Consider the following 26,849-nt stretch of genomic DNA (forward strand, 5'->3'; position numbering starts at 1 on the left):
TTCATTGTTTTCCAAAAAAAAAACATAATAATACATTAACTAAATTAATTTTTATATCACTAATATTAGATACATACCATCTTGTCCTGAATCCATAAAAAATATTTTCATGAATTCCGCAATAAAAAAACGACTTACAGTTTCGAGAACAATGGAGAGTTTTACGAATAAGCACGTGCGTTCTGAACGAAGTCTAGGCTCGGACTACTTGTGTGGCAATATTGCGGCCTGAAGGCCATTCATTTAATCGGTTCATTGTAGAACGGTTATTTAAGTACCAAAAAAAAAATCAATTTTGAGTACCATCGCTGAAGTTTGTAATTTTCAATTTTGCCCGGTTTTTGATGGTAAATGTTCCTATGTGCTTTCCTCCTCGCGGAGCAGCTCCTTCATGGCTTTTCCACACCCCTCTGCCGTTATTTGCAGAAGGGTGTGTTTGGCTATCTAACCGATGACCAAATGAAGCGGAGTAAGTTCAAGAAGAACCTCCAGTGCTGCCGTTGGACAGGTGCGCATTGCGCCCGTAATGCAGACACAGGCCAGCCGCTGTAGCTTCAGTAGCTTAGTCTTAACCGAAGTTTGCGACGCTACTGAGGCTCAGGCTACCGCCCCATATGTGATTATCGGTCTCACTATCATGGTGTACAACCACCTAACTATCCTTGGCTTACAGCCCAAGGACCTTCCTGCCAGCCGATTGCACACCATTAAGGCTTTTGTCGCCTTGACCAAGGTCAGGTTTACGTGCTACTTCCACCTCAGAGTGGAGTCTAGCATCAACCTGAGATACTTGACACTGTTGGTCATCCCTATCTCACTGCCCCCCAGCGTGAGATTCCTAAGACCGGGTAGGGACCTGCGTCTCGTAAACGGGATTACGGTCGTCTTAGAGGGGTTGATATTCAGTTCAACCTCCCTACACCACCCTTTCGCTAGGTTTAGACCTCTTTGGACTAAGTCACAGAGAGTATCTTCATATCTGCCTTTTGTCATAATTACAATGTCGTCCGCATACCCTTGGCAGCGGATCCCATTGTCTGTTAATAGTGTTAGCAGGTCGTCTACGAGTAGACTCCATAGCAGGGGTAATATCACACCCCCATGTGGGCAGCCTCTTGTTGTGCCGAAACGAATTCTTCTATCACCTACTGTGGTCTCAGCAACCCTTGTGCGCAGTACGGCTTCTATCCATATACGCACTGGTGCTGCCTCATTCCTTTTCTCCAGTGCCCTGGCCACACTCTTGTGAGACGTGTTATCAAAGGCACCTTAGATGTCCAGGAACGCGCGAAGCATTACCTCCCCATGCTCCAGTGAACTCTCTATCTCAGAGGTCAGCTGGTAATTAGCAGTACTGGTAGCTCTGCCCGCTCTGTAGTCATGCTGAGCCGCATGCAGCGGTGATCTCTTCAGCGCCTTCATCCTTATTACCTGATTTACCATCTTATCCATGGTTTTTAGTAGGAAGGCGTTAGACAGATCGGCCTGAAAGATTTCGCCAACGAATATTCTTTCCTTCCTACCTTGGGTATGAAGATCACCTTCGCTGTTCTCCATACCTCAGAGATATACGCCATTGCGAGGCTCTCTCTCAGCGGCCGAACTAGGTGAGGCAGCAGAAACTATTCATACAGCGTCGGAAAGATGCCACCGCTCCCGGAGACTTGAATCTCTCAAACGGGGCCATCGCCCACCGAATCGAGTCCGCCGTAAACAGCTGTTTGGCGATAGTCCAATCCTCGCGGTATGGCCTGTGTTCGATCACGGGTAGACATTGGTCCTCCCAAACTGTCTCCGGGAAGTGCGCCCGAAGAAGCTCCGTGGCTCTGTCATCCACACTGGTCGTAAATGACCCGTCGCCGCTTTTAATCGCAATTTCCACGTCCTTTGTGCCCCTGGCCATAGCTTTGTGCAGCCGAGCCGCTTCTGGCGTAGTGGCGACATTTTCGCAGAACCTCCTGAAGCTAGCCTGATTTGCAGACCTAATCTCCTTATAAGGTGAGATAGCTCCTGTATTCTGCCCAGTTCCTCGTCCGCTTCGCTTTGTTAAATAGGCTGCGTACTTTTTTCCGGAGGTCTGCTAGTTCCTTTGTCCACCAAGGACAGTTTCGTCTGTGGGCAATTTTAGGGGGCAACTGCCATGATAAGCGTTAATAACAGACCCGTTTAGCTCAGTTAGCCTAATCTCTAGTCCAGGGCCTGAAACGCTATCATCAGTCTGCCCCCTCTTGCTTAATTCATTACTTAATACATATATCCCTGAAGGCGTCCCAATTCGCCCTTCGAGGGTTACGTCTAGGGGGAGTTGCCTGACTTCTACCTTTAGCTTGAACCTTATAATCCTGTGGTCAGACAAGGAGGGCTCCGACGAGACTCTCCATTGCGAGACCAATCCGGTTGCAGGCTCATTGCTCAGGGTGCTGTCCAACACCTCCCTCCTGCTTATAGTTATGAATGTGGGTTCACACCCTACATTCTCTATCACTAAGTTGCTACCTACTACGTACTCTAAAAGAGACTCACCTCTTACGTTGCAGTCGATACTGCCCCATTCCGAGTGGTGAGCGTTAGCGTCGCAGCCTTTGATAAGGGGGAACCTGTGCCGTCTGCAGTGCTCCATCAGCCTTTCCACCACCTCCGGAGGTGCTGTAGCTGCCTCCCCTGGGAAGTATGCTGAAGCCAGAACGAAATCCTTGCCTTCGAAGTCCCTGGCCTGCACCGCCACCAAATCCTGCGTCAGGAACTCTGAAATACAGAAGAAATCAATGTTATTCCTGACAACTATACAAGTCCTAGGTATCTCGCTAGAGAGATCCCAGTATACTTTGTTTGTCTCCATCTTGAGGCCTTTGACCTCTCCTCTGTGGATCAGCAGCATGCCCAGTTTCTCCGCTGTGAACCTGCTTGTTATGACGCCTGAGGCTGCAGCCGCGTGATGCAGGTTCACTTGGGCAATTTCCGTATTGACGGCCATTATAATATGGGTTCGAGGAAGGGCAGATCTTCTTCCCCACCGTCAATCGTACTGCCACCCATTGGGTCTCCTAACCCGTCGAGGAGCTCCTGCGTGGAGGATAGCTCTGTTGTCTGACCGCTGTGGCCGACATCGGGGACGTCGGTGGTCGCTGCTGGCACCGCCTGCTCAGTCCTGCTTCCGCAGTGCTGCTCCGACACCTCGTCCACCTGCATCTCTGCTACCTCCGGGCCTGCCACGGACACTGCCTGTTTATCGAAGCCTCTCAGGTGTTGTAGCTCCTTTGCTCCCGATGACTGCAGGCTTGTGGGGCCGCATGACCACCATGCTAAACCTGTAGTACAGGCGGAAGCTCGCGGATGCCTTTAACAGCGTCCGCATATCTATGCCGTCCCTCCTCCGACCGGCGCGGAGCCGGTCCAGATGGTTGGCCTCCGGCTGCCTTTGAATTGATGCCCCGCAACCTTTTGGAGCTGGGGGGGCTCCTGCGGCGTAATCTGGCCGCTCTTACGCTTTGCGGCTTGGGCATACGTGTCCGCGGGCAGTGCCCTGCCATCGCCCCGCCTTGCGGTCAGGGTGGTGCTGACCGGGCCATGGTTGCTGGTTCCGCTGCCTTGCGCGCGAGCTGACCCGGTTTTGTCGTGCCCTTTTGCCGGGGATGCGTGCCTTTGTTCCTGGCTAGAGCCTCCGCTACCTCCGGAGTCTTCCCATCTCGGAGGTACCGCAGGTACCACTTCATGATGGAACCACTCATCACCATCCTGTGCGGATCGTCGCACCCGCCGGGTTAACCAGCTTCTGGGAGGGGGCGTTGCCCACCTCTTCTGCGCCTCCTCCTTCTTCTTCTACGAGCGCCGTCAGGCTCTGCCTGATGTGACTCACCCGAGTCTGACCCACTGCGCCTTCTGGCGGCAGTCTTTGTGGCGCTCGTTGCTGCTTCAGTGACACCAGGCGTTTTGGCCATGTGAGCGCCGCTGCAAGAGGGCACGTCGCACATAGGTTTCTGCTAGTGCATACTGCGGCTAAAAATATAAGGAGTTGTCGCAGGACAATGACATTTGGTACATCATTGTTTTGGATTCCAATCAAGAAAAAAATGAAAAATTTTTTTTTAAAAATTTTATTTTACGCCCACCTCCCATATAAGGTGAAACTTAATTTTTGACCTACAGCACTGATTTTTGGTACATAGCATTTTTATGACATTATATATGTTGGTGTTAAATTTCAATAATATCCGCTCACTTTTACGCCCACCTCTCATACAACTAAATTCTTTTTTTTTAAGTCTCTTTTAGCAAATTTTTTACATCTTCGTGACATTCTGACATTGTTTTTTTTCAAGGGGGGCAATTTGGGGCGGCTGAATTTTTTTTATCGTTTAGCTGAGACTTCAGGCTTTAATTCGGTATATGTATGTATGTCGACAGCGGTAGACAGCGCTAAAAAGATGCACCACTTTGAATTTGAAGAACATTGAAATTTTGACGTCCAAATTATGTTGTTCCACAAAATTTTTTATGCATTATTTTTTTCAATGGATTTTGATGCAAATTTTTTCTTTGATACATATTATAAATGAAAAATAATAACAAAGTTGAATTTCAATAGTTGTTTTATTGTATCAATGATTTGACTTTTGAGTAAATTTTTTGCTAATTTTGATGTTCTCTACATTCACCAACTTTGGGTATTTCTGGACAAAAAACTAATGCAGATAGAATCCTAATACTTTGGGAAAATAATGTATAAATAGTTGGTAACAAACTGTGAAATTTTCATTCAAATCAGACAACATGAAATTTTTGAATTTCGCCGCTGCAAGAGGGCACGTCGTCATCATCCTCCCTGGCGTGCTCCCCAAACAGCGACCGCTCCTCTGACGAAAGAGCGTCAGGGAAGCTAAAATTTTGCTTAGCACCTTGACCCCCCTTGCCTGCCGCTGCACCGATATCCTTTCCGTTGTCCGACTCCGTTTTCCTTTGTTGTTGCCTTTGTTCCAAGTTATCCGCTTTTTGATTTTTATTTAGTTTTATAGTGCTCATCTTGTTCTTGCGACCCTTGGCTCAACAAGGTGAGCTGTCGGGTCTATTATTTTGATGGGGAACTAGAAGGTCCGCCATGCCAGAGCCCCTTGACGCGGTAAGGCCAGAGTTACTCCCCAATTCGGCCCGGTGTTGGGGAGGCTCCGTTAGAATACAGCCAAATTTACCTCATGGCCGCAAATCATCCAATGGTCACGGGAGTCGCATATCACCATGGATTAGGAGGTGGTAGCTCTTGCTTAGCGCACGCATGCGGCACCCGACATCCCGCATGGGCAGTGCTTATCAGCACCAACCACGCAGGATTGGGGGGCGCCGAGTATACCTTGCGCCTAAGCCCCTGCACCGCGGCAAGGTGCCTACCATTCGCAGAGGTACACATACAATACATTAGTCGGTAACTTGTTGGCTTTTGACTCTTGCTCCGATGGCACTGCCAGTGTTTAAGTTCACCTTTTAGCTTCAAACGTCGCATGAAGTTGTCGTTATCCAAAAGGCCTTTGATTCATCTATCAAGCAGTCAATAAGATTTTCCATTTCTCTGGTTCTCAAAACACATACTTTTTCTGGAAGCAGCAAACTCAGTTGAAATACATCCAATACTTCTCCAGAAAAGCCCGTCTTCAAATCTTCGCCGATTGTACCTAACAGGGAATGTACACTGAACTTCTTCGGAAGTTATCACGCAGAAATTTTTGCGATTTGTTTGTTTAAATTGTAAATCTTTAGCGTTCAAGGTGTACGGACATGTTTTGAAATTCGCTCCGTGTATTCAAATTTTGCAAAAGTAAACAATCCAAAAATAGTAAGATAAAAACAAACAATGGAACAAAAATCAGTGCACACAAGTTGGTAATAATAATATAAACAAATAGTGCACAAAACAAATAGATAAAATACAAAAAAAACAATAATGAGTGCTTCGCAGCCTCACCAGCAAGGCCGTAGGCATTCTGTAAATGCCTACTTCAGCTTTGTCGAGCCGACAAAAACAACGCCTGGCAAAAAAAATGTAATGGCGATGATGAGTTATCACAGCGATCAGCTGAAAAGGAAAGTAAGCAAAGTTCGCAGTCAGCAGAAGCGGCAGTAAACGGCAATCACCCGGTACTAGGAAGCACCCGGACAGCGAAGGAAAACAATATGCTAGGTGAGAATGTAACAAGCAAAAAAGCGCTATCAGTTCAAACTGGTATTGATCGCTACATTAATAAAAAAGGAAATCGAGTCCAATTGAATCAGCGGTCAACACCAAAAAAAAATTTCTACCAGGCACGCCAAACGCCAGAAATTCTCGATGGCAGCAGATTTGCCTTACTGAGCAAAGAGCCTCACGACATTGCAAAGGGTACCACCACAGTCGTGAATGCCAAACCCTCTCCAATCTATTTACGTGAGCGTAGCTCAAATGCGCTTGTTTCAAAATAAGCAATATGATAGGCACAAACATTTTTTACATTGTGCCCTTGAAAAAAGGTAACATATGTACATATGTATGTAGATGAAACAAAAATTCAAACATACACTAAAAAAAGTTTCATGGATGTTGTAAAATGTTTATCAAATAATAACAATAATTACTATTCTTACCAACTGAAGAGCTCAAAAGGCCTAGCTGTTGTCATAAAAGGTATAGAGTCTTCGGTAGACTTTAACGACTTTAAAGAAGCACTGGAGGAAGATGGTTTTAGCATTAAATTAGCAGTAAATATTTTTAACAGGAACCAAGTCCCACAACCAATGTTCAAAAAGTTGTTGCCAAATTCTAATTCTGCTAACTACAGGGGTTGCCCTGTATATAAAGATTTGAAATCGAAGTTGTCACAGGGCATTCGAGCACGTCGTAACCAAATGTTGAATATTCCTCCTAATGAAAATATTAAAATCCCCGTCATATATCAAAACCAGTACATCTTAAAGACAATGGCTACACAAGGGAGCTATGCAAACGTGGTAAAAGGCAATACTGCACAAATGCAATTGCCCCAAAACCAACCAAATGGACGCGTTGAAACTATGATTTTCAACCTTACCCAATGTATGACACAATTTATGGCTTCAATGCAAAATATGAATCAAGAGATAATCAAATCTCAAAATAAAATGTTGCAAAATTTTTTTAGTAAAAAATGAGCATTTGAACATTTGTTTATGAAATGCTAACGGTATTAACCAATACTTATTAGATTTCTGGATGAAAATAATATTGATGTATTGCTATTGTCAGAAACTCATCTTACGAACAAAAACAAAACGAACACTAGGCCATTGCTTTCTAGCAGGTGGAGATTACAATGCAAACCACGTGGGGCTCACGACTAATTAATCCGAAAGGACGACAACTGTATCACACTATTATAAATAGGCACAATAATCTTGACATAATATCTCATGGTAGGCCGACATATTGGTATAGTGATCGTAACAAAATACCTGATTTAATTGATTTTGCTGTAATCAAAAATATAGATAAATCGCACATAACAGTTGATACCTGTACTGATTTATTTTCTGATCACTCTCCTGTACTAATAAAGTTATGTGAGCAAATGGTCCAAAAGTGGGTCTAACATCTTATAAAACGAATTGGCTAAAATAGAGGGTGGGCCATCTAACTTTTTCAATTTGAATTATCTATATTTCGACATTGGAAACGTCAAATACCATTCGGAAAGTGACAGATATTCAGTAGAATGTCTAAAATTTACGAAATGGGTCGCAATTCACTAGAAGAAAACTGGGAAATATTGGGCAGAAGATCGTTTGACCGAGGATGGTCAATTTTACCCAAAAATCATCTTTTCGGACGATGCTCATTACCACCTCGATGGTTACGTTAACAAGCAGAATTGTCGCATTTGGGACATAGAAAACCCGCACGTGCCATACAGCAAACGCTACACTCAATATTTTACGCCCTATCTTCGAAAATCGCATAATCAGCAAAAGAATTGATGTGAATTGGCCTCCCGCAACCATCGAGGAAAGTACTCCAAAATTGGGTGGATCGGATAAGCTACTGTAAACTCAGCCGTGGTGGTCATTTGTCCGAAAGTGTTTTCCACAAATAAATTTCATAAAACAACCTTTTAAATAAATGTGAGACCTTTGAAAAATATCGAGCCGTTTTTTTTTTTTAATTAACTTTTTAAATTTAAAATTGTATATGGCCCACCCGATATAAAAAATACGTGAGTAGCCGCATTAATGTTGAGTACAAAATAAATACAGGAAGAGATATTGACGAAAACATACGAAAACCCAATGATTTAATAACTAGCGCAGCTGTCTTAGCAACACCAAACAAAAACTATAATCCGCTTGGACCTAGAAAAATCACTAACAGAGAAATAGAAAAGCTTGTAAATGAAAAAAGGCGTGCAAGGCGTGAATGGCACATAAATCGCTCCCCTTCCACCCAGCTTCAATTGAAATCTGCTTCACGTAAATAAAAAAAACGCTTAAACTTGAGGAAGAATTCAATACCAAAATATATATGTAAGTATACAGAAGCTGTGTACAAATTCCAACAAACGAAATTCCCTTTGGAAAGCCCAAAAAACTGACTCCAACATGCCTATACGAGACATGGGTGGAAATTGGGCTCGAAGTGACGAGGAAAATGCTAATTGTTTTGCAAATCACCTAGAAAAGGTATTTCAACCGAATTGCCCAAAGAACAACTTTGAATTGTCCAACTTACCCAACACAGTTAACGAGTCACTCGAGTCTTTTAAGACTTCACCTTCTGAAATTATTAGAATAATAAAAGAACTTAACCCAAAAAAGTCCCCAGGACATGATAATGCCCAAAAAATTCTAATTAGTTACCAAATATTGCTGTAAAAGTGCTCTCTTTGCTCTTCAATGCAATTCTTAATCTCGGATACTATCCTAATTCATGGAAAAGGTCGCAGATTATCTTGATAAATAAACCTGGGAAAGACTTAACACAGCCGTCTTCATACAGACCAATAAGTCTTCTACCCTGTCTTTCTAAAATATTTTAAAAAGTGTTACTATCAAAGATGTCTCTTTTTCTCGACGATAATAATATAATACCAACGCACCAATTCGGGTTTCGTGAAAAACATAGCACGACAGAGCAAGTAAATAGGATTACTATCGAAATAAGAAAAGCATTTGAGCACAGAGGTACTCTCTGTTCAGCTTTATTTCTAGACGTGGCTCAGGCGCTTGATAAGGTGTGGCAGAGGACCTTCATAAGACTAGCTGGCACCGCAGCCGTTGTCCTGTGTGAAATTATGTGTTTTGAAATGAAAAAAAAAGTTGATTTTATCGTTTCATTTCATTTTTTTTTCAATACGCAGCTTGACAAACAACATTTTTTGGTTTCTGTTCCGGTGTACCCAAAAGATGGTTTTCCAACTCGTGAGCACGCCACGTATATCTGGCCGTGTGAAAAACATAGCATTTCCAAATTTAAGGCACACACTATGCGACTATCCTTGTGTCCTGTTGATTGTCATTTTAAATGCAATTTTAACTGGAAACGGAATACATTTGAAATCGTTAGAACTCAAAGGAATTCGGAATTTATGAAAGGAATCCTCCTTGCCTCCTTGTATTCGATAGCTGCGTCACAATCAATCGAGTTCCATTACACAGTTTCGGTCGATTTGTATGAGAGCAAGTCTCCCGGAATTTGACTTTGAATCTTCCAGTTTAAGTCAACAACATCGGTGTTTTTGGCAGATAACATTGCGCGTGGACTTAAGGAATCATAGTTACGATAATATGGTCAATGTCCGAACATTGGTGGTGAGTGAGTTCATCTTTCGTGAATTGATAAACGGCAGATGGAATTGATATCAAACCACCGGAAGTATCAACCGGAATGGACCCATTTCCAATTCCAATGTATTTCCGAATAGAACAATGCTCTCTTAAATGGATCATTGACGAAAGTTGAGAAAAAACTCTTAAATGTTAATTTTGTTGCTGGCGGTGTTTCCACTGGCTGTACAGTATTCTCTGGGTTGAAATACACCCTTTGGCCATTCTCCAAATTAACTGCGAGAAGCACAACGCCCGGAATAGCAAAGCGTTTTATTGCAGTTCACGTATCGACCGCAACGTTTAAGACCAATAACCGCCATTTTGCTTCCTTTGGTGACGTAATTACAAACGCATTTTATCGCTTTCACCACACTGCAATACTCAACATTGATATGAGTTTTGAATGTGAATTAGACAATAATGGTGAATATAGTACGATCCATTTGTTGTCAAATTCGATATTCATTCTTCTAAATTGAATGCTGAATGTTCTGCCATTGTCGTCTGGTGAGCGACGCCGTCGTTAGAGTGGATATCCATCATTTCTAGTTTGTGTTTCCGAAAGAAAAGTACGTGGAAAGTGTTTTGTGCATTTATTATCCGCAAGGTCCATGAACCATATTGGTTTTCATCATTTCGTATAATACTAGACCTTTCCCTGCATCAGGGATTTCCGCAAAAATGATTTCATCAATTTGATCTGGTGTAACCACCATCCAATGAAGAATTTGTACGTGCATCAAACCTCTCTTTTGCCACTCAACAGAGTACATTTAGCATCCAACAGCACCATCAAACATCGTAACGGTTGTTTGAAAAGTCGTCCTATGACATCGTGACGATCGATTGCTGATTGACCGCGATCCATAATTTCGCACGTATGTCATCGCATCCTGGGAGTACTCCTTGCCTTGTCTTTGGCTGCCATACGTTGCTCGCACAAAAAAACGCCGACCGATATTAGGGCGACCTCTTCATGGCTTCGTATCAAATTTTCAATCTGCAAATTGCGTGAAACTCATATTAGTATGTAAAGTTTTCAGTAAATAATTTTTAATAATTTTTCTTTTGAATAGCCGAAATAAAAAAGCAAGCTACCGAAATTGAACTTACAAATCAAAATATTGAAAAACAAAACAAACAAAAATTGAAAACAATTTTGTAAGGAAAAAAGTTACTTTTTGGAACTATCCAATTTTCCGACTTTTCCTCAAGAAAAGTATAAGGTATTTTTATTTTTAAACCTTCCCCGATCCTCAACGAACAGCCTCTGAAAATTTCATCAAGATTGGTGCAGCCGCTCTCTTAGCGTTACAAACCAACAAACATTCGTTCGTTTGTATGGGAAAAAGAAAAGGGCTGTTTTTAGAGGTTTCCTAAAAACCATTCCACACTAAAAGCTTGCATTCTCGCAGCATCCTACCTCGTGAACTATTTTTACTAAAATTGCAGATGGGCGAATTTTCTTGTGCCAAATTTAATGGTAATTTTAAAACAGAATGAAATAGCGTCGCGGCAATACCTGACGAAGCTATAGCGACTGCTATTTTTTGGTCTTTTCTGACGGAAATTAATAATAAGTTTATTGCTTGGCTGAGGCATTTATAATATTAGTATGAGTATGATTTGGATATACCAGATTTCCGCTTCCGAGGCATTTTAAAGGGTGATTTTTTAAGAGCTTGATAACTTTTTTTTAGAAAAAAAACGCATAAAATTTGCAAAATCTCATCGGTTCTTTATTTGAAACGTTAGATTGGTTCATGACATTTACTTTTTGAAGATAATTTCATTTAAATGTTGACCGCGGCTGCGTCTTAGGTGGTCCATTCGGAAAGTCCAATTTTGGGCAACTTTGAAATGTTGTCTTCCAAAGCTGGAATAGTTGCTGGCTTATTTCTGTAGACTTTAGACTTGACGTAGCCCCACAAAAAATAGTCTAAAGGCGTTAAATCGCATGATCTTGGTGGCCAACTTACGGGTCCATTTCTTGAGATGAATTGTTGTCCGAAGTTTTCCCTCAAAATGGCCATAGAATCGCGAGCTGTGTGGCATGTAGCGTCATCTTGTTGGAACCACATGTCAACCAAGTTCAGTTCTTCCATTTTTGGCAACAAAAAGTTTGTTAGCATCGAACGATAGCGATCGCCATTCACCGTAACGTTGCGTCCAACAGCATCTTTGAAAAAATACGGTCCAATGATTCCACCAGCGTACAAACCACACCAAACAGTGCATTTTTCGGGATGCATGGGCAGTTCTTGAACGGCTTCTGGTTGCTCTTCACCCCAGATGCGGCAATTTTGCTTATTTACGTAGCCATTCAACCAGAAATGAGCCTCATCGCTGAACAAAATTTGTCGATAAAACACATTTCGAACCGAACACTGATTTTGGTAATAAAATTCAATGATTTGCAAGCGTTGCTCGTTAGTAAGTCTATTCATGATGAAATGTCAAAGCATACTGAGCATCTTTCTCTTTGACACCATGTCTGAAATCCCACGTGATCTGTCAAATACTAATGCATGAAAATCCTAACCTCAAAAAAATCACCCGTTATAAGAAAAGCAGAGTAAGAATTAACATCAGCGAGTAAGATCTAAAATAATAAAGTGACAGCTAACCACAAAAATTACGGATTACCTCAAAAATTTTAATAGTTTTCTTTTCTTGTATTTTTTTATCTTTCTTAAATTTTTTTTTTAATACAAAGTACTCTATTTTACTTCTAATACCTTCAGGAGTATATGTAGAAAGATTCATGATGATCGGTTTAGCAGTTTTTGCGTGAAAGCGTAACAAACAAACTTACATTCGCATTGTAATATTACTATGAGTATGATATTAATTATTATTCTACCTTTGTATAAAACATTGGAGTCTATAAATGTGAATGAACAAAAGTGTAGGCATATATTTTCGCTTAGACCAAAAATGTGTCCGGCAGTTAAAATGAACAATATTTTAGTACCCCAAGCGAATGAAGTACATAACTTATCTTGGTATTCACCTAGATAGAAGACTTACGTGGAGAAAATAAGTATACAATATATCCAGTAAAATAACCTGCATGAAGATAAGACCTGCAAATAATAATAATAAATAGGCTTTAAAAAAACTCCAAACTTAGACTAGACAAAAAAGTGTTTTTCTATAATGCGGTCATAAAGCCGATTTGGATGTATGACATTCAACTGTGGGGTACGACTTGTGCAACTAATATTTATATAATACAATATAAAGGTTCCAATCAAAAATGCTTAGAAAAATCACGTGTTCACCATGGTACATGCGTAATGAAAATATCCAAAAAATGGAAATATCCATAAAGACCTTGGTATTTCTACGATAAAGAAAGAAGTAGAAGACAGCAGAATTAAATATATATCTAAACTCCGAGATCACCCAAAATCCTTTGGCTAATGCTTTGGTACAATCCTGCGATCAAACACGGCTTAAAAGAAGAGATATGGCTGCGTACTAAAGAACAACGTATCACCAAAACAGCTCAATTACTTGCTTAAGCTAGTCTAGTTTTTAAATAGATTTAAGATTTCATAACTTATTGTTAGGGTTTTAAACCAAAAAGTAGATTCAATAAATAAAAATATATTGCAAAAAAAAATGTGTTTGTCGGCTGCAGATTCTTGGTTTTTCTTCATCAAATTTCAGGTCTGCCGCCATTTCTTCTTGTTTGAATAAATGGATCGCAAATATTCCTTAGCCCTTTGTCTTCGATTTCTATCATATTTGATGCCTTTGCCAGATAGATCGATTCTTTCTGAAGAATCACGCTGTGAGAATGAGTTAGAGATAAAATATCACATAAGCAAAAGATCCCGATTTTAAATTCAAATTTGCTCACGGATGCGATTAGTACCGTTGCTTTTCCCGCTGTTTACTTTTTTCCAGTTACTAATTTTTGTTTGGATTAGATTTATTAACAATTTAATCTGCATACGTTGCTACAATACGTCTGTCGTATCTTACCATATTTATTATATTCAAAAATTGAGGCAGTCTTTTATTTTATTTCAGAAATAAGTATAATGGCAAATTTCTGGATTATATTTCTATTACTTTATATTATTTCAGAGTAGTAAAATTATTAACAAGCCATTTGGTCCCTGAGGGGGAATGAAATGTCCCCCCTATCCCCCCTATAAATCCGTCACTGATATATATACAAGTATATACGAATAGAACTCATACACTGACCGACCTATTCGACTTAAGGTTAGTTAGAAAAACGAAATTCATTATAAATATGCAGTATATGAGAGTTGGTTCGATACTACCAACCAATTTTTTTCTATTTTTGCCAATACTACATACTATTAACATGCCACTACTAATAAAATGTTTCCTCATATTCATTAAGGTACCTCACATACAATCACTTATCAAATGGAGTAAAGTCAGCCGGATATTATATGCCGTATGGGGGCTAGGGCAAACTTTCGCCCAATTTTATCCGCACGAATATATACTGTTATAAGTAAAACATGCTCGCTTATTTTCAACTCACATATTGGCTGATATATGCGATCATCCAGAAGTTCGAAAATCTTTGTATTACGAGTATGTATATACTTGTTTAAGAGGGCTAAGAGAAGTATTGGCCGGACTCATGTCCTTTTCGATATCCAGACATATTATTATCAGAAATAGATTTTCTCCAAGTTTCTGAAATAAATCTCATACATTGGCCGATATAAAAGTCAAATATAGGATATATTGGACCTTCTTACAGATGCTGTTCACGGGCCCTAGTCTGGTGTCCGTGGATAAGTCGCGTAGAACCACCAAGTCGAAAATACAGTAGTGAATAGAACTATTGCACAACAAGATATTTTAACTTTAGCACTTTGCCACTTATAAAATAAGTTTTGAACACCAAAAACAATGTTTATTACATTATTTCGTAAATTTGTCTGAGGTTGAATGAACGGCTTACAAAATGTCATTGTACGTGTGTGCACATCACTGGTGTAATGCACTCAAGCACATGTACTCTGCACACTTACTCATCAATCAGAACCCCATGGATTCGAATAAGTATAAAAGCTTTTGTTTTAAATGATATATGCAGATAATAATTTAACTGTTGCTGAGACGTTAAGGATTTTGTTTTTTGAAATGCAAGTGAAGGAGAATGTAGTTAGTTTCCAAGGATTCAAAATTGTATTATATCTTTGTGTTATATTGTGTTTAATATTGATTTATGTGAAATATTTTAAGAGAAGTCGTTATCATATCATAACTTCGCAATTACCAACAGCAAGAGGTTTCCCGTTTTTGGGAATCGCATATAAATTAATTCCAATGAAAAGTAAGGAATTCGTTGATGGTTCATATGTACAAGTACATTGCAAAAATTGAAACTGGTTATTTTATTCAAAATAGAGTTTCTATACATTCTGGAATCATACTTCATAAAGTTTAAGAGTTGGAATTATTTCGCCTGGATTGGGCCTCAACCGTTTCTTGTTACCGTGGATCTAGATATGATAAAAGAAATACTCACTTCAAATAGATTTCTAGATAAATCTACAACGATGTATTCAGCCATCGATAATGCAATTCCAAAGGGACTTATCACTAGCCCAGGTTTTAATGAATAAATACTATACTTATCAAATTGTATATACATATAAGCCATAAGTTATTTAAATGTATTCTCCATCATGTTCCGTAGGCGAGAAATGGAAGCACAATCGAAAGCTCATGAACTCAACATTCACCCATAAAACCATCATTAAATTTATACCAATCTTCAAGGATGGTGCTCAGGCCTTGGTGGAGAGGCTGAATGATAATGTCGGAAATGGAGAATGTGAAGTATTCGAAATAATAAAGCGAACCTTTTTAGATATGGCTATGGGTAAGGTTAATTTAATTTTTAGTATCACAATAATGAAAAATTAACGCAATAGATTTAAGAAAGGCTTATGAGTGGCATACTTTAGAGAAGATTTGTCCCCATAAATTTATCAAATAATCAGATTACAGGGGTTGTCCAGAAAGTAATACAACTGAGCCTATTTAAAAAAAAAAATTGCTGAACCAATAATTCTTTAAAAACTTTCAAAATAGGCCCCTTCCGATTCGATGTAGCGCTGCCAGCGCGATTTCCAAGCATTGAAGGCGTTCTGGAAGGCATTCCCCGGAATAGCCTTGGGAGCCCAAGTGCATGTTACTTGGATCTCCACTGTCGTCTCAAAATGCTTGCCTTTCATCAGCCTTTTCAGGAAAGGAAATAAAAAAAGTCCGGTGGCCACATTTGGGCTATAGAGCGGCGGCGGAAGCGTTGGGATGCTGGCCTTGGTTAGGTAGCTGTTCATGTCTTATTGGACCCGATTGGACGTAAAACTTGGCGTTTACAGTTTGTCCAGAAGGAACAAATTCATCGTGAACGATGCCTTTGATGTCAAAAAATACAATGAACATCGTTTTCACCTTGGATTTGTTCATTCTTCCGTCTTCATCAGCGACCTTTTCCCGGCACTTAAAACAGACCACTTCTTGCTAAAGCAACATCTGGGTAAGCCTGCTTGATCATATCAAATGTCTCAGTCGCACATTTACTGAGTTTCACATAGAATTTAATTGCGTACCTCTGCTCCAACGAACGCTGAATTTTCGACTTGCACCACTCACAGAAACACGTCGCGTAAAAATTATTGTCCTGACTCTCCAGCTTCGTTAACTAGGAACGCCCTATACCGAATAAAGTCGGTGAGCGCACGCTTTAAAGTACAGTCACGGCGGAAGAAAATCAGTCCTACAACTTTCCGGACAAATCCTGTATAACAATATTGCTATATATTGACAGTTATTTGGAAATTTCCACGTCATACATAACAATATTTTTGTAAGGACCAGCAGTGCCGTTACCACAATAAATACAGCAGTCGTATTAATCCGAAAACTTAATTCTACATACCCAATTTATTCATCTCCATTAAATTTAGCACAATCAACGCACTCAATTAGGAAAGAGAAATTCATCTTAAATAGAAAGAAAGCCACATTAATGTCAATTCATTCATTTTTCATAGTTTATTTATCTTTTGAGGTAGTATAATTAAAGACAGTATCCTATACAAGCTTATGCTTAATGGAGATACATAGTTATGACTTTTTATGAAAATGAAATTATCATGACACTGCAATTAAAATGGATACCGATGTTTCCATGGCAAAAACTTTCAATGAAGAAATATCTGCACTAGTATCAAAATAAAAAAATTTAACTCTCATACATTAGTTATGATAGAATAGATAAATATACTAAAAATCGGAAATCATAAAATTGTTGAATGTCTAGTGAAACAATTTTAATTTCAATTTGTTTGCAAATCTTTCCCGTATATTTTTTCAGAAACTACAATGGGGGTTGGCCTTTATAAGGGAAACGATAATCATAACGAAATGATTCGCGGATTTAATTAGTAAGTAAATCAAACTGTTATATTTCGGAAAATCAATACTTCCTATTTAACGCATCATCAATAAAAAATTTCACTACTTAATTAAGACAGTATATCAACTTCCTTCAGTGTATATCATTTCATATTAAACTTATACATATATCATCTCATTGCTTCTCAAACCCCTTTACGCATCATTTTGGTTTCTTGGATTCGTTAACATCGAGTTTAAGGCTCAACGACAATTTATACTTATTTAGAACTTGGGTTTATATGCTAATAATACAGCATAGTCTTCTGATCAAATGTAGATCATTTCTCTGGCGTCATGGTTATTCGTCTTTACCATTTGCCTCAGTGATTGACCAAGTTTCACAATTGAATTTTTGCGTTTAGGGTTGTCGTAATGAATCCATTCCGACAAGGACAATGGCTTTCTAAAGCATGATCGGGATATTGAAATAATTAATGAGAATAATAATTAATAATAACCAAGTTACGCCATCTCTCACGAATATAGTTAACGACCCAATATTTCAACAACTTGCTGGCAAATATGTACGTCCGTGTATAACCTGAATGTGTAGTAAATTATATAATTTTTTTTTTAAAGCATGTTGAAACAAGTCGCTAATGGAGCTATATTTAGCACATTAAAGGTCGGATTTTTAACTTACACACCCAGATATTATAAAACGAAGCAACTTATAAAGGACTATATAGAAACGGTAATATATTAACAAAAAATAAACATGTGATAGTATATGAAAAATTTATTTCAGTTAATTGAAGATAAGCGAAAAGCAAATGATGGGACTATTGACAGCAAAAATGTGAACGTAAAGTCGGAGGAGGTAGATATAAGAAAGGATGCTGATATTTTTATAAATCGTGCCCTCAACTTTCAAGATCAAAGCTTATTTCAACATGCCGACGTATTAAATGAAACCCAAACTGTTATTGCTGGGGTAATTTTTTAGATATATTTATTCTTTTTATACGTATATGTATATGTAAACGCTTCGATTCTCAATTTTAGTCATTCGATACCGTTTCAACACAAATTTACTCAATTCTTATAATGCTTGCCATGCATCCAAACATTCAACAGAAACTCTTTGAAGAAACGGAAGAAATAATTTCTGTCGAAAATATGTCTATTGAATACGAACAACTCAAACAATTTTCTTACATGGACCTGGTAATTAAAGAAACCCTTCGACTTATGCCATCAATACCCATTATAGGTCGGGAAGCTGTAAAGGATGTTACATTTAACGGTATCAATGTTCCCAAAGGCATGCAAGTAATGATACCAATTTTCATACTGCATAGGCGCACAGATTTATGGGGTCCTTTGGCGCATTCATTTAACCCAGACAATTTTCTACCAGAAAACAATTGCAAACGTCACCCTTGTGCATATATTCCATTCTCTAAAGGTTCACGAAACTGTATTGGTAAATTTTTCGTTTCGCTTTATTTGCAAAGGCTGGTTTCCAGCTCTCAAGAAATTTTAAAATTTCATATAAAAACGCTTACGAAATGGTCAAAAAAATTTTCAGCGGAAAATTTTCTTGTGCTAGTATGCAGCTCTGAAGAAAACTGGTACTAATTTTTAATAATTTTTTTTCCTTAAGTTGCGAATATGGCAAAGCTGGGTTTGCGAAGAAACATGAAATCAACAATTGTTTCTTGAAGGAAACTCAAAGCAAAGAAACTTAAATCGCAATGAAAATATTTATATTATTGCACACATACATTCATACATACATATTACACACAAAGTTTATTTTCTTTGTTTATTCTTTCTTGTTCTTCTAATGTGGATCTTTCATAATGCGTAATTTGCTGTCAAAATTACTTGACTACAGCTTAAGAAATAAGGAATTTTTTTGTTGAGCATTTACTTGAGAGCTGGAACCCAACCTTAAAGGAAAAGATTTTTTAACTTCTTTTCTATTTTTCAGGTTGGCATTATGCTGAAGTGGTTTTGCGTGTTATGCTTTTAAGTTTGATCCGTAATTTCAAATTCACTACATCATTCCGGTATGAAGATCTTATTTTTTCTGATCATATTAGTTTGAGGTATGTTGAAGAACCCAAACTACAGATATGCCGAAGAAATGAATTTTTGGAAAGAATTAATTGAAAATAAGCGTAGAAGCGAGCATTTTCTTTTTATTTAAATGGAATTTAAAATTATGTATTTTTGTCTGCAGGAGCCTTTCTGTATTTGAGAATATTATATTTAAAGTACATAAGAAACTAACAATATTTTAAAAATAAAAATAATTCATAATCAGACTATCTAAATTTTTTTTAGCGACGTTCACAATGTCCATCAGTAATTTGATTCTCTCGCAAGTTTGTGACAAGCAGTGCTTCTCCTCGACACAGAAAACTCAATAAAGTTAATTTTGATTATAGGTAAATATTATATAACGCTTCGTATTCATTGCATAATCATAGAATTTTCTCATCGTTTACGATTGTGATTGGAACTAAATAGAAAACACAGTTTTTAGTCTATCGATTGTAATTTTTTTATTGTCAACAAATGACTTTCATTATCAGTTTATTTTGCAACACACCAGTAGTGTTTTATGTGTAACAGTCATGGTGGTTACAAAAAAAATTAATAAAAGTAACAATTAAAGAAAAAAGCTGAAATTTGGGATAAACTAGAAAGTGGTGTATCGACAAAAGCTCTTTGTATTGATTATAAAGTTCAAAGTCGACGATAACGAGAATAAAGAAGAAAAATAAATAAATATGTCATAAATATGGAAGCTGATCTTTCTGCAGAACATATTTATAATGCCGACGAGTCCGGATTGTTTTTCAGGCAGATACCAAATAAAACGTTGGTGAGCTTCAAGGAATCATCTGCTCGGAATCTGGTCGGAAAGTTAGTAATGAGAGAATAACATTTCTCGCATACACAAATGCTTCGGGTACACACAAAGTTAAGCTCTTTGTCATTGGAAAAGCAAAAAAAAACCCAGAGCTTAAATGCTAACACAACACCCTGATTACTATGAAAGTAGCAATAAAAAGTGTTACACAACACCTTAAGATTTTCTAGAGTTGAGTATATGTATGTAAACAAAGCAAAGGTTTATATACTGAGACCAAAATACCGAAATTGGTGACTTCGACGTCGACTTTCGCGGTCCCCTTGAGCAACGGTGGAATTACAACAAGTGTCCCCTTACCAATAACCTTTAGTCCTCTGTCAGCGTTGTGCATTACTAGTTTAAACTTTTTGTAACTATTATTTCGCTATTTTCTATATTTGTTAATTAAATATTAACCGAAGTATTTGCCGACGAAGATAAACTACTCATTCCAAAAGTTTCCATATTCCTGAAAAATAATTCCAATCCTTCGATAATACGAGTTCCTACTTAGCTTCAAACAACCAACCAATTGGAATCAAAAGTTCCGTAATCAGAACGTCACAAAGTGGATAAATGGCACACGCATAGCAGCTGACGATGAGGGCAGCATATTCAATTCATAAACCAACAAGCCCTATCAACGTTTAAAGACTTTATTCATAGCTTAGTATTCAGAGTCGAGAGAAACGTGTGGATAGTAGAAGCCTCGACGACAGAACTTACTCCCAATGTTTTCGACACATGGGAAGTAGGCGTGATTGTAGTCTCATTTCGCCCATTTTCACACAGTCCTATTAAAATAATGTCTCGAATTTGATTGAAACCGGTCGAGCAGGTCCCGAGAAATGTGATTTCATCCAAAATAGGGCGGTACCGCGCGCATTATCCAATTTTAACCACGGCTTATAATGATGTATAATACCATCTCGGTGTTATTGTATCGCGCTTTTTAATAGTACAGTTATAAGGGGAGGATGCGGGCTTATGATCCGATTACATTCATGATCGCACTGTCTATAAGGGTTCTTACAGATCTTAATTAAGAGCTTAGTTATAGCATTTTATAGTTTTGGTCAGTGGTCCGATTACGCCTATCTACGAACTCGTCCTTACTTTTTTTCCAAGGAACATCATTACGATATCTCAATTTTTACTCAAGTTATAGTTCGTACGGACGAAGAGACAGACAGTCAATCGAATTTCAACTCGCCGCATTATCCTGACAATTTTTATATCTCCCTATATCTAACTCGATTAGTTTTAGTTGATACGTACGTATAAGGTGATCAAAACTATTATAGTCTGTAGCAACTGTTGCAGGGTATAAAAATATAATACGCATATGGAACAATTAAAATACAAATAAGAAAGACCGTAACTTTTTTTACACATGTACTTTATTAACAATATATAAAAGAGGCTTGGCGAACTCCCTATAAAAATATAAGATAAAGAAAAATTAACGTAAGGCCAAAACAAAGGCTAGGCAACACGCACACATTTTTACGATATTTGAATCTCCTATTGTTGGATATTTGACCATTCAAACCATTAGCCGATTGTCTCTCTACTAAGAAGTTGAAATACATTATTGCATCCAAAATTATCATTTTTCACTATTGGGAATAAATACTTATTATTATGTTTCATTTCCGATACTGATAAATTAATTATTATAAATTTAATACATTACTATTTAAGTATATTTTTATTTCTTTCATGTATTCGAAGAAGAGGTGTTTCTTTTAACTTAATTGTAATGTCTTCTACAAAGTGTAAATTCTGGTATTCGAATGTAGTAGAAAACCGATAATTCAATATCAGTCTAGCAATAGTTACTTTCGTTGATAAAAGAGCATATCTCCAACCTGAAAAAATTGGTAATATTTTAAAGGCAGCAATTACAAACATTCAAGATTCCTTATACATAAGTGACAACTTTCTTTTTGTAAAATTATTGAATAATAAAGATTGCGAACACCATTTAGTTCATGCAATTTGAGAGAATACTAAGGTGCGGCAGTTTTCGAAGCTTTGAACTTGCTTTCTTCTTCTCTTTTTTACCAAAAGCTTTGAATTAGTCAACCTAATGATTCACATCATTCGATTCACAACTCTAACAAATCAGTATCATCATTATTCTAAAATAAAACTCACCAATGCAGTTCCGAATTCCCTTCGTAAATGGTATGAATGCATAAGGGTGTTTACCGTCCAAGTTTGATGGTAAAAAGTTATCCGGATTAAAAATATGTGCTTCATGACCCCAAATATCCGTACGGCGATGCATATTGAAAATATCAATTGCTACTTGCAGTCCCTTGGGAATTATAACACCATTACTTAGACGAACTTCTTGTTCGGTTTGCCTTGCCACCAATGGCACCGGCGCCATCACTCGCATCGTTTCGTTAATCACCATATCCAAGTAAATCATCTGTTGTGTGTCGCTGTAGGTGACTTCATTATCGTCTTTACTGGAATATATGGAACAGACTTCATCAAAAACTTTATCCTGATACTGTGGAAACATTGCTAGCAACATCAGTATGTACACGAGGGTGTTTGAAGTAGTCTCGAAAGCCTATGAAATGCTCATAATTATATTGTCCTGTAGAAATAATAAATAAATTAAAATATTCACCCCAAACACAATCACATTACATTCATCTTCAACGTTCTGCCAATCGAAATGCCCTTTTTGAACCAAATTGAGAGCGCGATGTATAAAAATATTTTGATCTAATGCCCTTTTGTTCTCCGATAATTCCGGCTCGTACATGGTCTTTTGTTTTATTAACTGTGCGTAAAATGGAAAATATACAAACGTATAAATATGTAAGTGAAATACATATATGCAAAGGTTGGTGTATAAACACTATGATCATACATACATAATTATAATACATAAGGAAAGACCATTTATTTATGCATGTTCATTTTCATATAATTCGATCATTTTACAGAATAAACAAATCTAACGCTAATGTAGTTTTTGGAATAGAACCTTATAAAAATGGTTCCATTTCAAGTCTAAAAATATTCGAAATCGGACCCTAAATTTTCAAGTCCACACTAAATATGTGAACTTCAGGCAAAGCTCTGAGATATATTATAGAAATTCAGAGAGAATCTTCTACTGATAATAATGAACACTTGTGTCGAAAATACGTGAAACCGGGTTAATAGTTTCTCTAACAATATACTTAATATCAAGATTTTCGAACTTCCGGTTGGCTTTGGGAAAATTTAGTCAACATATAGCAATGAATATACTAAATTTTATTGCCGAAAATGAAGGAAATCGGTCCCTATTTATAGTATAATAATTTTTGTCATTCTAACAGAATTTATGCTAAATATTTTCGTCAGAATATGAGTTATTTATTATTTTTGCTTAAAAACGTGCTTTCGAGTGTACTTGAGTAAGTCTATGCGACATAGTGTTTTCCAAACATTTTCAGTTTCCATCTGAGTTTAAGCTGTTTGTCAAAATTTATTTTATGTTAATGTAATATACCGAGTTTACTGAGCGTCATATTGCTTAGTGCTGAATAGTAATTGGTCTTGTCCTTGCCCTTAACCTCATATTCCTTAAATAATGACTTCCAATTATGTGCTAGGTTTCTTCCTATTATAATATATAATATTAGTTAATAAGATATTAAACAAGTTTGTAATCCTTTCAGGCTTTCGTCGAATGATGAATAATGTCTTATATTTTTTAAAATTGCGTGATTATAAAATGGTTTTACCCGAACTTAGCCCTCCTTTATTTGGTTTGTATTCTGTAACATCGTTAAAAGTGTACAAAGCATAACCACTATATGGCTTCGAATCACCCGATATTACAGATTTTTAAATTTTTCAAAAAGTGAGTATATGCCAATTAAATAATGTATGATTACACTAGAGAATATCAATGAACATTTTATAATAAATTCTCCATTTAGTACTTACATATGTATATATATTCCTCCTTTACATATTTTAAAATATCTTAGAAATTGTAGGCGTAAATCTAAATAGACAAAGACATAGACATCGATAATTCATATGAAAACATTATTTGTGGCTTATTATAGATTTTCTCTCATCGCGTGTTGTATTTCTCTTTTCGAAGTTGGTTTTTCGATGCTCTCTAATATGAAAACTAAAAATTAGTACTCAAGAAGGTTCGATTTTAGATTTCCCCTGCTCTATTCATTAATATTCTCTGATTACATTTCATCAATGTTCCAAGGCCAATCTCATCATTTAAATTAAAAAATAATTACAAAAACTTACATTGCGAATATAAGTTCGGATTTGCGATTTTGCCTCTTTATAGGAGTCTTTATTCTTCCAGAAATAGTTGAATGCCTTGAAATGTAGCCAAGGTGAAAAACACATCTGAGTCATGCAATCCTGAACACTAGAATATTTAATTTGACTATTATTAAAAGTTTGTTAGCTTGTTAAGTATATTTAATTAATTCTACCATTTATAACAGCTCAATAATCCTTCGGAAAAATTATTTATGCCGTCTGAGGGAATTTTGTCGCCCATTGTCGTTTCTAGAGTTCATCATAACGTCACACAACAATAATTTCAATTAAAAACCGTTTTGAACTTACGTGCTGCAATCTTCAATGTAAAGTTCTGGAAAACTTTTGTCAAATCGACTTCTTCCGTTAAAAGCATTTCAAATGTTTTTATGAGTTTATTCACTTCTTGATTAAATATGGGCATTAAGTTCAGAAGAACCTTATGCCCGAATGCAGGATTTAGAAGACGTCTATGCAAATTCCACTTTGGATCTACGAAATATTGCTCAAACAGTTTTATAGATATCTAAATTTGTGATGTATTTACTTGGTAAACTAAACAGCCCTCTTCCAGCGCCATCATCCAAAGCGCTATAGATGAAGCTCTTGTTAACGCAGTGAGGAGAAGTTAAAATATCTTGCGCTATTTGGGGGTCGCCAACAACCAAAAAGGGATATGGTCCGAGCCAAGAAAAGAAAGTTTGTCCGAACTTTTGTTCTTCTTCTTTAAATGCTGATAAAATATCTGGAAATTATTTGTTTCATAAAAAATACTGATAAAACGCGTTTTACATACATATTAGTTCTATTGTCCTGACCTCGAACAAAACACATTTGAAAATTTTCAGCTATAGAATTCGTCGTTCTCAAAACTGTTCTTACTTATTATATGGCATAAAAGTAGCAACCGTCTCTTTGAATGAATAACATTATATGCGGTATAAGTGTTAAAATACATACATACATATACATATGTATGTATGTTAGTGAAATTAATCAAGAAGGAAATCCGAAATTTCTCGAATATCTCTCATTCTATCGGTGGACTTTACACCGTACATATTGGTAAGTTTAGGAGATATGTCATATATGTATGTACATATAAAAATATGTATATGTAAATAGGCGATGTGTTTTTACAAGGATTTAATTTCAAATCTTAACCATCTGTATTCTTATACCTGTAAACATAATATTTTCATGGTATGTAATAGTTTATTAAAATTACATTTAATGTATAACTTAGCCATATCAACATCTGGGCAGATCTTCTACTTATATAAAGACGTAAATTATCATATATTTATTTAGTTTAATTCTATTGTTATAATTATCACTGCTAAACTGTGTAATAAATAAAAAATAAGGAGTTAGAATAGTTTGCTAAATTAAAGAAGAAGTATTTTAAGAGTAAAATATTTCTTATACCATTAATTTATATTCACAGAAAACATTACATAAAAATTTATTGGAGATGTTAGTTGCTTTATTAGGAGTTTAAGAAGAATCTCAAGTACTTGATAATTTCTTGGCTATTTACATTTATTAAATAAAGTTTCACAAAATTCTTACAAATAACCGAAGCTTTTACTGTATTTAAAAACTAATACAAGTTTTAGCTCTGAATAACGAATTTCACACTTCATTCTAAAAACACTTTTCCATATAATTTTATTTTTTTTTTGTAATTTTCACTAGTTTCTTAAATTTGGATTTTTTTCTTTCGGTTACTCTCGCAACACAAGTTTTTTGACAAAATATATGTACGTGAACAGAAAAATTACCTTCCCTTCTCATTAACCGATGGGCCATGCCCACAATGGGGTAGCCCAACGGCCCAGATATTTTCCATATTAATTTATAAAATGCTCTACGACTCCATAAAACATGGATCCAAAGTAACAATAGTGTTCCCGTTAAATAATAGAGTATCATGGTTTATAAATAAATTATAATTTGTTGTAACTTTCTTAGTTGAATCAGAACTCGCGCAAGTCGCGATGTGACAATTACGAAGCCCGTCAACAGTTTGTGTACGAATATCGTACGAAGAAATGAATTTGCTTAATTTATATGAGAAAAGGTAAAATTGAGACTCTCGAAAACATTTGGAGTAGTGGGAGAACACTCTACAGTACTAAATCGATATTTTGAGCGTTCGCTTTTTGTATCTAATATTCCTTTTCAATAATCGGGGATAGTCTCTACATACTACTTGAACTATTCACATTCGGTGTTTCCGTATTAATTTCTTTATTTTTTAAACATCATATGCTTTTTACAATATATTGCTTGGAATATTTCGTATATTTTATTGTTTAAAAATTTTAAAATATTTTAAATATCTAGCATTTAAAAAGTAGTAGCGGTTACTTCATTACAA

At 37.0% G+C, this 26,849-nt stretch overlaps 4 protein-coding genes across 5 annotated transcripts in view; 2 read left to right on the forward strand and 2 right to left on the reverse strand.

Annotated features, from left to right (window-relative positions):
* The window catches only part of LOC105228261 (probable cytochrome P450 313a4), an 11,498-nt gene extending 7,280 nt beyond the window's left edge, over positions 1-4,218 (reverse strand). Inside the window, exon 1 of the mRNA XM_049448795.1 lies at positions 2,524-4,218. Coding sequence (XP_049304752.1) covers positions 2,524-2,974 — 451 coding nt within the window. The 5' untranslated portion in view covers positions 2,975-4,218. The remainder of the gene's footprint in view (positions 1-2,523) is intronic.
* Positions 1-26,849, forward strand: part of LOC105232980 (intraflagellar transport protein 88 homolog) — a 268,695-nt gene that overhangs the window by 212,288 nt on the left and 29,558 nt on the right. The window lies entirely within an intron of this gene.
* Positions 8,103-26,519, reverse strand: LOC105227987 (probable cytochrome P450 313a4). 2 transcript variants are annotated; one of them, XM_019991187.3, is made up of 9 exons: positions 26,251-26,519; positions 25,014-25,211; positions 24,776-24,958; positions 24,640-24,715; positions 24,446-24,572; positions 22,803-22,958; positions 22,316-22,742; positions 21,852-22,026; positions 21,517-21,774 (listed from the first exon to the last, which is right to left on the reverse strand). In XM_019991187.3, the coding sequence occupies exons 1-9, from the start codon at positions 26,399-26,401 to the stop codon at positions 21,765-21,767; spliced, it is 1,503 nt and encodes a 500-aa protein (XP_019846746.2). In that variant the 5' UTR covers positions 26,402-26,519; the 3' UTR covers positions 21,517-21,764. The 2 variants fall into 2 exon arrangements, with proteins under 2 accessions (XP_049304763.1, XP_019846746.2); XM_049448806.1 differs by lacking the exons at positions 21,517-21,774; positions 21,852-22,026 and adding an exon at positions 8,103-10,819.
* On the forward strand, positions 14,184-20,983 carry LOC105227996 (probable cytochrome P450 313a4). Its single transcript, XM_011207594.4, has 8 exons — positions 14,184-15,154; positions 15,229-15,432; positions 15,521-15,706; positions 17,207-17,276; positions 17,869-17,983; positions 18,038-18,223; positions 18,295-18,715; positions 19,226-20,983. The coding sequence occupies exons 1-8, from the start codon at positions 14,902-14,904 to the stop codon at positions 19,405-19,407; spliced, it is 1,617 nt and encodes a 538-aa protein (XP_011205896.3). The 5' UTR covers positions 14,184-14,901; the 3' UTR covers positions 19,408-20,983.

Source organism: Bactrocera dorsalis, chromosome 2, assembly GCF_023373825.1.
Source record: "Bactrocera dorsalis isolate Fly_Bdor chromosome 2, ASM2337382v1, whole genome shotgun sequence".
In the NCBI taxonomy this organism is placed as follows: Eukaryota; Metazoa; Arthropoda; class Insecta; order Diptera; family Tephritidae; genus Bactrocera; species Bactrocera dorsalis.

Bases quoted from the DNA above. Each gene is read 5' to 3' on its own strand.
- LOC105227996 (XM_011207594.4), top strand. From the start codon at position 14,902: ATGATATATGCAGATAATAATTTAACTGTTGCTGAGACGTTAAGGATT. The intron at 15,433-15,520 runs GTTTTAATGAAT...CATGTTCCGTAG, and splicing joins GGGACTTATCACTAGCCCAG to GCGAGAAATGGAAGCACAAT. The intron at 17,277-17,868 runs GTAAGTAAATCA...TTTTTTTTAAAG, and splicing joins ATGATTCGCGGATTTAATTA to CATGTTGAAACAAGTCGCTA.
- LOC105227987 (XM_019991187.3), bottom strand. From the start codon at position 26,401: ATGATACTCTATTATTTAACGGGAACACTATTGTTACTTTGGATCCAT. The intron at 25,212-26,250 runs GTAATTTTTCTG...AATAATTTCCAG, and splicing joins TCGGTTAATGAGAAGGGAAG to ATATTTTATCAGCATTTAAA. The intron at 24,716-24,775 runs GTAAGTTCAAAA...GATGAACTCTAG, and splicing joins TACATTGAAGATTGCAGCAC to AAACGACAATGGGCGACAAA.